The following is a 13519-nucleotide window of genomic DNA, read 5'->3' on the forward strand; positions in this document are numbered from 1 at the left end:
CTGTAAAAGCAGCAAAGAATCCTGTGGCACCTTATAGACTAACTGACGTTTTGCAGCATGAGCTTTCGTGGGTGAATACCCACTTCTTCGACTTGCATCCGAAGAAGTGGGTATTCATCCACGAAAGCTCATGCTGCAAAACGTCAGTTAGTCTATAAGGTGCCACAGGATTCTTTGCTGCTTTTACTAGAGGTTGATACTAAAGTTGGAGGACTCGTGTAGTCAATCCTCTTTCCCTTCCTGTCAGTTGAGATGGGGAAATATTTGTCCCTAGAGCTCATTGATGGTGTTGGGGAACCCTCCTCTCCCTTCCTTTACTTATCATGTCTCTCTGTGGCTGTATGGAATGTGATTATGTGGTACCATATAAGGGTTCTATCAATAGGAGTTTAGGATGGCTGCATTATTCATGAGTAGTGAAGCTACAAGTGAGTTATAAAGTCTTCAGAAGAACCTCTGAGAATATGTATGTAGTATGTGTATGTGCATGTACACACACACTCTTCAGATTGTGGTAAAATGTACCGTCCCAGGCACAGAATTTATGTCCATTTTTTACTATGATGAAGTGATAAATAAAAAACCCAAAACTACTTACATATGGAGGAGAGGGAATCATTCATTGCTGTATATTTCATGAAAATAACAAATTACTTACACAAATGATTTTCATAACTTTTTAAAAAGTATAAATTGTTCTTAGACTGAATCTCATACAACTTTTAGCCCAAGTCAAGCTGAAAGACATGTTAAGTGCCAGAAGCTGACTAATGAAATGATTGACATAGTGTACTAAAAGGTGTACCTAGTTTTTGTTAATGCAGTCCCATTGTGCCTTTTAGTTCGTGCTAGCATGGTCTACCTGGGGCAACTCCGGTAAACACTTTAGTGTGCTTTGCAACTCTCACACCCATAGCCTGCATTGCGGGGCCCACAGACAAGCCTTTAGATGTCACAGTAATGATATTTTGATTACACTGTCTTTCAGGGGAGGTATTGTGAAAACATGTGAGGGGAAAAAGTTGTCAATTTATTGGTTTAGTTCAGGGGTGGGCAAACTTTTTGGCCCGAGGGCCACTTCTGGGTATAGAAATTGTATGGCGGGCCATGAATGCTCACGAAATTGTGGGTTGAGGTGTAGGAGGGGGTGAGGGCTACAGCTGTGGGTGCGGGCTCTGGGGTGGGGCTGGGACCAAGGGGTTCAGAGGGTGGGAGGGGGATCAGGGGTGGGGCAGGGGGTTGGGGCATGGGAGAGGGTCAAGGTTGAAGGCTCTGGGGGGCACGTACCTCAAGCAGCTCCTAGAAGCAGTGGTATGTCCCCCCTCCGGCTCCTATGCAGAGGCGCATCCAGGTGGCTCTGTGTGCTGCCCCTTCCACAGGCACCACCCCTGCAGCTCCCATTGGCCATGGTTCCCAGCCAATCGGAGCTGCAGGGGCAGCGATTGGGGTGGGGGCAGCGTGTGGAGCCCCTTGGCTGCCCATATTCGTTGGAGCCGGATAAGAGACAGGGCAAGCCCCCAACCTCGCTCCCTGGCTAGAGCGGGACAAGCCCCCAGCCGTGGACCCAGCTCCCCGATGGGAGCTTGAGGGCTGGATTAAAACGTCTGGAGGGCTGGATACGGGCCACAGGCCATAGTTTGCCCACCCCTGGTTTAGTTAGTGGATTCTACACATATATATTTGGCCGCTTGTTTGTATTAGAAATTCCTGCAATTTTTTTAAATGAGAAGATTGTGTGGCTTGATGGAGTATAGCTATGAATATAAAGGCATTTCAGAGTTAAATCTCCTCCTGTTGTAAGTGTCAAAAACAAGAAATTGTAATTTAAACTTCCTGCCTGATGTTAAAAGGTAACTCGTAAAAATTGTGTTTTAAAATTCTTCAGTAATATATCAGTTGTTAAGGGATTCTTGAAAGATGAAAACTGACTTTTTAACTGCTAGCTTTGGAAACGAAGGGAAGTCAAGAAGGATGTCTTTTAATAATTTTTACCCTTTTATTTTTCAGGAGCTGGTGAATCGGGGAAAAGCACAATTGTAAAGCAAATGAAGTAAGTATGGTTAAAAGATATAACTGAAATTTACTTGCTTGCATTTGAATAGAAGACTTAATATTATTTTCCTCCATAGGATTATCCACGAAGCTGGTTATTCAGAAGAAGAATGTAAACAATACAAAGCTGTTGTCTACAGTAATACCATTCAGTCCATTATTGCTATCATTAGAGCAATGGGGAGATTGAAGATAGACTTCTGTGATCCAACCAGGGCTGTGAGTATTGAAGTACATACAAATATAGATATGCCGCTAACATGCCATATGTTGTTCAAGCATCATTTTCTGTCCATTGTTGCTTCATGGTAAAGGTATTAGAATTTTTTTTCCCCTATCCACACTCCAAAAAAGAGAAGGAAAAAACCCAAACTCCTTAGAGTGAGAAAAGTACTTTTCAGAATAACACAGAATCTAAAGTTTCAGAGTAGCAGCCATGTTGTTCTGTTTCTGCAAAAAAGAACAGGAGTACTTGTGGCACCTTAGAGACTAACAAAGGTGTGAGGATACTTAACATGGGGAAATAAATAGTATTCTTTCACCTCTTGTCAACTGTCTGAAATGGGCCATCTTGATTATCACTACAAAAGGGTTTTTTTTCTCCTGCTGATAATTGCTCATCTTAATTAATTAGCCTCTTAGAGTTGATATGGCTACTTCCACCTTTTCATGTTCTGTATGTATATATATCTCCTTACTATATGTTCCATTCTATGCATCTGAAGAAGTGGGCTGTAGCCCACGAAAGCTTATGCTCAAATAAATTTGTTAGTCTCTAAGGTGCCACAAGTACTCCTGTTCTTTTTACAGAATCTAAAGAACTTTGGCAACATTTATACAAACCTACCTTGTCTTACAGGTGCAGACTGACAAAAATATTAATAGTCCACTTTTAACATTCCAAATAAATGACAATTTTCCTTTGCAGGAGGTTTGATTTATAGAGCACCGTAAATGTCATTGCACTTTACATGGTATATGGCTGTTCAAATTTTCCTTCTGCCTCATGTGGAGAATGGATTTGAACTTATTTCCTACATCCCAAGTGAATGCCCTAACTGCTACTCTACACAGTCATTCTGCTCCTCTGTCCGAATGCATAATTATTTATTCATTTATAGACATTGGAACAGTTTCAACAGGAAAAATTGAGACTCTGCACCAGAATATCCCATAGCACAGTGCTTCAGGCACTCACCTGAGAGATGGGAAATTTGTTTTCAGATTGCTTCTACATCAGACATGGGAGAATTGTACCCACACCTCCCACATTCTGGGTGAGTGCTCTGACCACTGGGCTAAAACTTATAAGGTGGGCCTCCCCAGCCCTTTTGCGTGAGTTTAGGCATGCCCTGAGCACACCTGCCAGATCAGGCCCTGCAGGTGAGTTTGGTGGGGAAATGCCTAGTTTGATGGCTAAAGCATAAGAGGTACCCACGCACCTAGACTCAGGCATCTGTGCGCATACACACTTGCAGAAATTTGGGTATCCAGGGACTTTTAACAGAGGATACTCAAGCACCCAGGGAAAGTGTCTACAGAATTAGGCGTTGGGTAAGAAGGGGTTTTGAGGACCTCAGTAACACCCAGATGTTGGATTTAACACCTAAAATGGCAGTCCGTACCCTGGAATGCATAAAAAGTTATTGTACTCAATGGAGGTGGAGGTCAGTGTGTGGAATATTCATTGGCTGCAACAGCTGAAGCAGGAAGTAGCCCCGGTATGGGCTAGTCTTCGCAGAAGGGACACAGAGGAAGGGGAGAGATTCTGCAAATCATGTACTGAAAAAAACTTATAAAGTATTTATTTGTATTACATGTTTTATTTATTATTTAGTACTTTAGGGTCTTGTGCCATATTTACTTTTTCCTCACACGTCAAGATTGCAAGCTTGAATGACAGAAAGGGGGTGGGTGGGAACAAAGAACAAGGGGAAGAAAAATGGTTTTATGAGGAAAGAAGCACCATTTTATATGTTGACGCTTTGCATTTTTATACCTCTTTTATGTGAATGTCTCAACCACTTTTTTCTAACATTAATGACTATAGCCACAATGCCCCTATGTAGTAGCCATTATCATAATTTTGCAGGGAAGAGTGTGAACAGAGATTTTCAGCTGTTTAAGGCCACCAAGTCAGTGGCAAAGCTGGGAGTAGAACCCAGATCTTCAGATTCCAGTCCTATATTTAGATTACTAGATAATGCTACTTTGCTTTTGACATTGAGTTTATAGTGATGGGTAAGACAGAAATGATAATGGTTTGGCTAATAGGGGTTACTAGATCATTAGTTTTCTTGTTATATATGAAACAAGAAAATTTATATAGATAATAATGTGCTCAGAACCTGCAAATTATGCACACATCTAGTCTTTATGACCTTGTTTCTCTCACTGTTATTCTCATTTTCCTCACCTGTTGCTTAGTTTGTTCTCCAACTGGGTGTGTCTTGCCTTTTGTAATCTCTCTCAGAGACAGGCATTGTCTCTGTGTGGCTTAACCTGGCTCCCCGGGAAGGGTATTGTGATGATCTTCTACTCCTGGGGGAATTATGCACCACTGCACATGCACAGAATTTTTTTTCCTCAACAGAAAATCATTCTGCTCCAGAATGCTGCAGTTCCACCTTTTGCCCACCAGAAGCTGCTGTGGTGCCAGAACAGGTGGCTCGGTTCATGTTGCTGGCTGTTCTGGCGCCACAGCGGCCTCTGGTGGGTGAAAGGTGGAACTACAGCAATTCTTGGGAAGAATGTATTTCCTGCATGGGGGAAAAATTTATGCACTAGACATGAATTTTGCAGTGGAGCAGAATTCCCCCAGGTGTAAATGTTGAACTGACAGCTTTTGGGTGGGTGATGACTCTTTATTGTGATGGTATTCAAAAATAATTACTATATTAATGGTAACAAGAAGGAGATGGAGAGATAAATTAGTGACACATAAGGAGGAGATGACTAAGTTTTGTGACATTTTTTTCTTCGTGTAATGCATAAATTTAGTCAGGTCACTTGTTTCCTGTCTGTAGGAACAGGACAAACCCAATTCTGTTTATTTTGTAAAAAATTACAATAGTCCAGAGTTCTGGGTGCATATATACAATTTCACTCTCTCTCTCTCTCTCTCTCTCTCTCTCTCTCTCTCTCTCTCTCTCTATATATATATATATATACACACACACACACTAGAATCAACTTTATATTTTATTTATTTAAAATATAAAGTTGATTCTAGTGTGTGTGTGTATATATATATATATATAATATAAAGTTGATTCTATTGTTCTGAATTCTTGCTGCAGTGTAAATTTACATATTGACTCTGAGAAAATAGGTCATTTAAGTAGCTCTGTGGACTTGGTTTATCACGGATTGGCATGCTTGATGGGGGACAAAACCTTCAGCATATAGAGCTCTGTAGTATCAACATTCACTTTATTTAAACACTTCAGCAAGCAGAAAAGGTCTCTCTCTGTGTGTGTATATGTATGAGTGTGTGTGTGTACGTACACACACACACACACACACACCTCTACCCCGGTATAACGCTGTCCAAAGGAGCCATTATAGGTGAAACCGCGTTATATCAAACTTGCTTTGATCCACCAGAGTGCGCTGCTCCGCCCCCCCGGAGCGCTGCTTTACCGTGTTATCTCTGAATTCGTGTTATATCAGGTCGCGTTATATCGGGCTAGAGGTGTGTGTGTGTGTGTGTGTGTATACACACACACACACACACACACACTCTTCACTTAACATCCCCTGCTTAACGTTGTTTCAAAGTTATGTCGCTGCTCCATTAGGGAACATGCTCGTTTACAGTTGTGCAATGCTCCCTTATAACGTCGTTTGGCTGCCTGCTCTGTCCACTGCTTGTAAGATTCTGTGGAAGAGCAGCGACTTTGCAAGGGAGCATTGCACAAGTTCCTCTTCTCGGCGTCCTCCCCCTCCCTCCCAGTGCTTCCCCCCCACCAAACAGCTGTTTGGTGGCGCTTAGGACTTTCTAGGAGGGAGGGGGAAGTGCTGCGTTCCTGCTCCTCCCCCTCCCTCCCAGAAAGTCCTAAGCGCTGCCAAACAGCTGTTTGGTGGGGGGGAAGCACTGGGAGGGAGGGGGACGCGGCGTGCTCCGGAGAGGAGGTAGAGTGGGGGCGGGAAGAGGTGGGCCTGGAGTGGAACAGGGCCAAGAAGAGGCGGGCCTGGAGCATCCCCAGGCAAAGTCAGCGCCTGTTCTTCTGTGGGGAAGCTGCTACTGTGCCAGTGTGGGGTAAGCCTGTGTGGGGCACCTCCCAACCACAGTACAGTACTGTACAGTATATAATGTCTTTTGTCTGCCCCCCAAAAATTTCCTTGGTACGTAACCCCCGCATTTACATTAAATCTTATGGGAAAATTGGATTAGTTTAATATCATTTCACTGAAAGTTTTTTTTTTCAGGCACATAACTACAACGTTAAGTGAGGAGTTACTCTGTGTGTGTGTGTGTGTGTGTGTGTGTACACACACACAGTAACTCCTCACTTAATATATATATATATATATATATATATATATATATGTGTATAATTTATTTTCCTGAAAGTGACTTTGGTCAAGCTAAATCTGTCAGTGTAGTCTTGGTATGAAAAATAGGAAATCAGGGGAAGTGTGTTTTGAGGCTCTTTCTTTCTGCTTTATTGTTGTCAGTACATACCCTCTCCTCCCGCTACACCATCACCCAGCAGGCCAGAGATGATGCCAAGTTTGGAAGAGTACTGTTGCAATCTGCATGTCTATGAACTCTAAACCCACCTCCTTGGGTACCGCTTGTGAGTCATCTAATGTGGAATGGACATGACCAAGTTCTTGAAGAAGAAAAAATGATTACTGATGTTTCCGTAACTATTGTTCTTCAAAATGTGTGGTTCGTGTCCATTCCACAACCCACCCTCCTGCCCCTCTGTCAGAGTTAGTCAGCAAGAAGGAACTGAGAGGGTAAGGGGCCAGCCAGGCCCTTTATACCAGCACATGGCACCAGAGGGCGCTAGAGCCAGCCTGCCAGATACCACTGAGGGAAAAATCTCTGGTGATGGTGCATGTACACCTAATGTGGAATGGACATAAGCAACACATCACAAAGAACAATAGTTACAGAAAAGTTAGTAACTGTTTTTTCCTGAAGGGAAGCCCCTCTATTCCAGACTGTTTAAGGGAAGGATGGAAGAAACCCCACATTACCTACCTTCATAAAAAGAAGAGTTGATCCTAATGCCCCCTAATACAGCCACACTTGGTGTGTCTACTGTTTCTGTAAAGGGAAATGTGGCACTGAAGGATAAGTATAAGTCATGAAACAAAAAGTAGATTTGTTGATGGAATTGGAGGTGGGATGAAGAGAAGCAGGTGATTGTTCTGTGCTCCATAAATTGTGCCCTGCATCATGCAGCCCCTATTTACATTTCTAACCTGGTCACCTTTTGAATCCAAGGTCTCCTATCCCTTTCCATTCCACCAAAGATACCAGTCTAATTGAGACCTTCTTTCCATCTTCTGCAGCAGGAGCTGTCTCTGTGTCTCTTGCCATGCTCCCCTTTGCTTTATAGTATGTTTCTCAGTTCTGTTGTCAAGGCTTCACTGTTTTATTCAAACCATTCCAGAGAAATCACCCCTGCCACTCTCAAAAAAATATGCTTATACTTCAAAACAAAACAAATATTTCAACTACTCAGATGTATATATTCATAAAGAGAATATCTGTGTATTTAACAAATGTCCTTTCTTGGTGTCTGTTACTACTTCAGTTGTTTATGTAATCCATTATTGAGATTCTGCTCCTTGGGACAGGGTTTTTTCATCTTTGTATTTAAGTGTGTAGAACAGCTGTGGTCAAATTCTGCCCTCGTTTACACCCGTCAGTCTAATTGTCCTTCAGTGAAAGTTTCGCTCTTGTAAATGAAGGCAAAATTTGAACTGCAATCTCTTTCCTGGAGAACTGGGACCCATATTTGAGTTTGTGGCAAACAAGCAAGCCTTGCCTGTGAGAGAATCAGAGCAAAAAGACCAGGACATACAATTCTCGTGATGTTGGGAGGTGCCATTCCTGTACTATCATGTCAAACAGATCTGAAAATTAAGCTGTAAGGAAGGTGGGTTTTTTTTCTTGTGCTTAGACTTGTGTGTATTGAAGGTCAGAGCAATATAAGTGTAAGATAAGAAATTTTTAACTAGTGATACTATGATATGACTTATGAATTCCACAGTGTTCTAATATGATAATATAATAGTTAACCCCCCTCAAAACAAGACCTGCTTTTCATTCTCACCATATCTAGAAATGGGAGGAGAAATAAAATGCTATAATCCGATACATGTATCACAAAAATTACTCATGATTGAACAGTTTTCTATATTCTGCTTTTTATTCAACAGTTTAGTTTTTAAACCTCCCATATTTGTTCTATTAAAAACTATTAACTGCTCGATGTTGGCCAGCATTGAGAGAGAATGGATTCTTGCTGGGTAAAATAGGCTTACAGGTTAATACCTCTTCTATTCTTTCCAGAAATACTAGAAAACATTTTCTTGTATATTGAGACGATTGGTTACCTGATGCATCTGCTGACAGAAGAGGAGGAATGCTTTGAGGAGAGCTAGCAATTTATGGCTTCTACTCAGAGCTGATTTTTTTTTTGTAGGTCTTTAAAAAATAGTGTACTACAAATTCAGAATTCACGTAAATGTATCTGTAAAAATTTGAGTGTAAATATAACTGTATCCAGTTGGTTTTGAGGGCTAAAATGGGATTGGAGTTTGGCTTCAACTTGAAATACGTTGGATCCACTTAATTTGTAAGATCTCAACAAGAAAAATTCTTTATCAATAAAATTTAGTGTCTTCACGCAAATATTTGATTTACTACCAGTCAATATATTAATAACTTCAATTAATAGGCTTTTATTTTCTACAGTTGGGTGCACAGACTCATACTTGTGCTACTGTACTAAAAATAGATGTGTAGCTGTTGCAGCTTGGGCTTTGAAGCCTCGGCACGAGTGGGCTTTAGAGCCCGAGCTCCAATCTGAGTTGCAACTTCAAAGTACTGTCTACACTGCTATTTTTAGTGTAGTAGTGTAACCTTTGGGTGGGCTAGAGTTCACTTCATTGCCCTTCTCCAGTGCCTTAAAAAACCCAGCTCCCATAGAAAAGCAGCAAGAGACTCAGAATTCTGTCTCTAAAGATTTTTCAGCAATGATTCTACAGGGTCAACCTCCCCACATTCAAGTCCCAAAAAGAACAAAAGGAATAAGCTTAATTAAGTACCAACTTTATAAAATCTTATGATAAAGAAACATAGTTAATAATTTATTTTTTACAACATAACATGGCTGCTTTATAATCCACATATGTTATCTTCACAGTTTATACATAAGCATAAATAAAGAAAACAAATTAAATCTAAACAGTTCAGTCCCCACAGAAACCCAGTTAAAAGAAACTGAGTTCCCAAAAGCTTAGGTTGAGTTCACCTGAGTCTCTATTAGTCTTTGATCACAAAATGTATATAGTCTGCTGAGTTAAAAGCAACATCTCACCACTTGTTTGTAGAAATCTTTAGTTGGAATCCATGAAGACTCTTCTTCCTGCTCTGCTGAAATGAACTCAGTTAGCTACAATTAATCAGCCACTTAGTTCAGTATATAGATTTTTTTTTCTTTAAACTGCTGCAAAATACTTTAGAGTTAGGGAAAACAGTCAGCTTTCTGCTCCAGGAGCACAGCTTCTCCCAAACTACATAGGGCATATGGCCTTTTGTAAAGTAGCTGCCCTGACTACTTGCCCTCATGGAGTCTGAGTTCAGGAACAGGGAACGTATTTAACATTCCCAAAACTGCCACACCCAAGTCCAGAAACTTCTGAATGTGGAGATCTAATTGTGCATCTGCCTAGCAATAAGGACCCAGGCACAACTTATTCCTACTCCACCCCCATAGATCTCTTAAAGAGATCTCCCTATTAGGCACATGGGTTACAGTAGCATGAGCTCTGTGAGACCTAGTCTGCCAGCCTGGGTCGGGAGGCCACTGTCATGGGCTGTGTAGACATACTCATTTCCTTAGTCTACTAATTCATCCATTTGCTGTGGACTGGGCTGATGCTTTTAAGTCCTTCTATTAACTTAAAGGAATGATATGGATTTCGGCTCTAGTTTTTTTTTTTTACCCTCAAGTTTTCTGTTTCCATGTTTCTTACAGGATGATGCCCGACAACTCTTTGTACTAGCTGGAGCAGCAGAGGAAGGATTTATGACCACGGAACTTGCAGGAGTTATCAAGAGATTGTGGAAAGATAGTGGAGTTCAAGCCTGTTTCAATAGATCCAGAGAATACCAGCTTAATGACTCTGCAGCTTAGTAAGTGTAGAACTGATACTATGTTGATGGGAGTCTTAGAAGTACCTAGATAGTCCTTTTCTGGGATCAGACAGTTGCAGCAGTCCTGAAATAGAAGTCTGAACTCGAAGAAAAGGAGTTGGGTGGGGAACCTAAGTGTTGTGCTGGAATTAACAGGTCAAATCTGTGAGCAGTACCCAGAGCAGTTAATGTAAGAAATACAAACTAACAGGTACTCTCGAGTGCTTTATATGGCCATTTATTTTATTTTTGTCCATATAGTGGAGCTGGGGGGAGTTGTGGTCTCAGGGCTACTTGTTCCGTATATGAAAACCTTTCATGACTGTTGGCTCTGAATCAGCATTGTCAATTGAACTTTGCTTCACTTCCATTACATTGGTATTTTTGGGTGCTACCACAGTATTAATCAGGATTTGTCTTTGTTGTGCTAGGCACTGTACAGATGCATAGATAGATATCGTTCTTGCCCTAATGAGTTTAAAACTAATTAAGACTAGATGCAGCAAGAGAGGAAAAACAGATGGAAAATAGGGTAGGAGGAGGATGATGATAGTAATAAGATGAAGCAATTACAGGCTTGTGTAAATCATGATTCTGAATTATCTGAAAGGATTCTAAGTTTAATAAATCTTCTGTTCCTGATTGCTCTTCAAATTTGCTGCTACTAGTTTTTTTGCAGTAGAAAGGAAAAGGATCGGGGCAGAGTGGCTGAAGCATATCTCAAGCATAAATTACCAAGACCGAACCGTACACCGGCTAAATGATTGGTTTAATTTTCTATTCAAATCCATATATAATGAACAAAAACATGATGCCATTAGTGCACTGAGATACTATAGATCAGTATTTCTCAACCTTTTTGATACCAGGGACTGGCTTGCTGCCTTCCTAAACTGTGTCAGGGAGATCTCAGGGACCAGCATTGGTCTACGGATCAGTTGTTAAAAAACACTGCTGGAGAGATCTCCAGCCTGCTTTTATCTGCTCTGCACCTGAATGACAGCATGAACTTTCTAGACTCTTCAAGCCATCGACAATAGGGACAAACAGTATGAAACTCAAGGTAGCAAATAACTTAATAGAAAGATAAGCCTGAAGAAAGCACATCCAGGACAAAAAGAACTGGAAAGTCACTTTTGTGGGTCATTTTCCTACTTCTAATAAGATCCCTCAGTCTCTATGGCTTCAGTATGTTAGGTAACTAGCTTTATTGGGGAAATAGGCATTCCTTTTTGAGTGATAGTCCCTATTATATTCCACATGTGCCCGGAGCCGAAGCTTTTCAAAGTAGTTTTGCTCAGTGGTCCGCATATTTGCTCTTGTATTGCCTTGTAGTTTCGCCTGAGTGATAAAAGTCTGCACCATTTGCTAGATCTGCCAGTCCCAGTGCCAGATCTGCATACCCCTCCTGCTTTGGCTGTTGGCATCCCAGATGCCTTTACCAGTTCCGGATACTATTGACTCTGGGGAAACTCAGAAGCACTCCCAGCCCTCAAACTGTTCACTCTGGAGGGAGCTACGTCACTGCATGTTTTTTTTTTTTTTGTTGTTTTAATGGAGATAGCTTATCTCCTAGAACTGGAAGGGACCTTGAAAGGTCATTGAGTCCAGCCCCCTGTCTTCACTAGCAGGACCAAGTACTGATTTTGCCCCAGATCCCTAGGTGGCCCCCTCAAGGATTGAACTCACAACCCTGGGTTTAGCAGGCCAATGCTCAAACCACTGAGCTATCCCCCTGTTCTGATACACTCACCTCTGTAGAGAGCTCCATCTCATGTGTTTCATCTACCATCTGCTGGCCATACCCCTCTAACACATCCCGTTCCATCGGCACTGGCATTCATGCAAGACTCCGACTTCTCTGAATCTGACAACCTGGGCGTTCAGCATGGTCTGCCACTTCCATTCAGGAAACACGACTACTGGAGGGTTCCAACAGCTCCCAGTTTCCCCCTTTGCCTTACCCAAGAAGCTGGTATCTGTCGTCTTGGGCACAAGCATAACAGGAGCAGGATCAACTGGGTTGGCCATATTGGAGCTCATGGCCCCAATATATTCCTCCGGAATAGTCTCATTTGGCTCAGGAGAACTCCCTTGTTTCACCGTCCCACCCTTTGTCCGGCAGAGGTTCAGAAATGGGGTTAGACGAGACACCAGTCAGGTCAGCTCCAACGGTACTGGTGGATCGGGAGAGATTCCCTTCGTCATCTCCAGACACAGCTGTGTCATCAACACCTTCCCCCCCACCAGATGACTATCGTCAGTTTCAAGACCTCCTATGGAGATAGCCATGGTCCTTGAGATCCCACTGGAAGAGGTGTGGGACAGTCAGCACCGGTTACTAGATATTCTGCACACATTAGTACCAGCAAGGGTGGCCTTACCAATCAGTAATGCTATTCTTCAACCAGCACACAGTGTGTGGCATATCCTGGACATGTGTGTACCAACTCCAAAGGGGGCTGCAAAAAAGGTACTACGCCGCTCTCCCCTCCCCCCAAGCCCCATGACCTGAACTTTTATTTTCACACCCTCCACCTAATGTCTTGGTAATACAGGCTGCAGTAGAGCAGACCAAACAACAATACCCACGCTCCATCTCGGCAGACAGGGAGGGTAAGAGACCTGACCTCATGGGTCGAACGGTCTTCTCCTCAATTGGACTGCAGTTCCAGATCTCTAATTATTTGGCACTGATGGCCAAGAATGGCTTTATGAACTATGGCTGGACGGAGGAATTTGCAGATAAGTTACCTCATAAGGATTGTACTGGATTCCAAGCAATTGTACAGGAAGGCAAGTTTGTCACTAAGTCCATACTTCAGTCTGCAGTTGGTTCAGTGGACATGTCATTGCGTGTATTGGTGACTGGAATTGTCATGAGGAAGGAATCCTGGTTACAATTCTTGGGTTTCCCTAGAGAGGTGCGGAACACTATTGAGGACCTTTCCTTCAATGAATCACCTCTTCAACCAGAAAACTGATGATTCCTTACACTATCTAAAAAACTCTAAAGCAGTGGTGGGCAACCTGTGGCCCACGGTTGGATGGGCTGCTGCTTCCAGCAGCTCCCATTGGCTGGGA

At 42.3% G+C, this 13519-nt stretch overlaps 1 protein-coding gene across 1 annotated transcript in view; it reads left to right on the plus strand.

Annotated features, from left to right (window-relative positions):
- LOC120393873 (guanine nucleotide-binding protein G(i) subunit alpha-1) overlaps positions 1-13519 on the plus strand; it is a 61081-nt gene that overhangs the window by 21857 nt on the left and 25705 nt on the right. Inside the window, exons 2-4 of the mRNA XM_039518348.1 lie at positions 2008-2050; positions 2130-2271; positions 10278-10435. Coding sequence (XP_039374282.1) covers positions 2008-2050; positions 2130-2271; positions 10278-10435 — 343 coding nt within the window. The remainder of the gene's footprint in view (positions 1-2007; positions 2051-2129; positions 2272-10277; positions 10436-13519) is intronic.

Source organism: Mauremys reevesii, linkage group 1 (assembly GCF_016161935.1).
Source record: "Mauremys reevesii isolate NIE-2019 linkage group 1, ASM1616193v1, whole genome shotgun sequence".
NCBI classification, from domain to species: domain Eukaryota; kingdom Metazoa; phylum Chordata; order Testudines; family Geoemydidae; genus Mauremys; species Mauremys reevesii.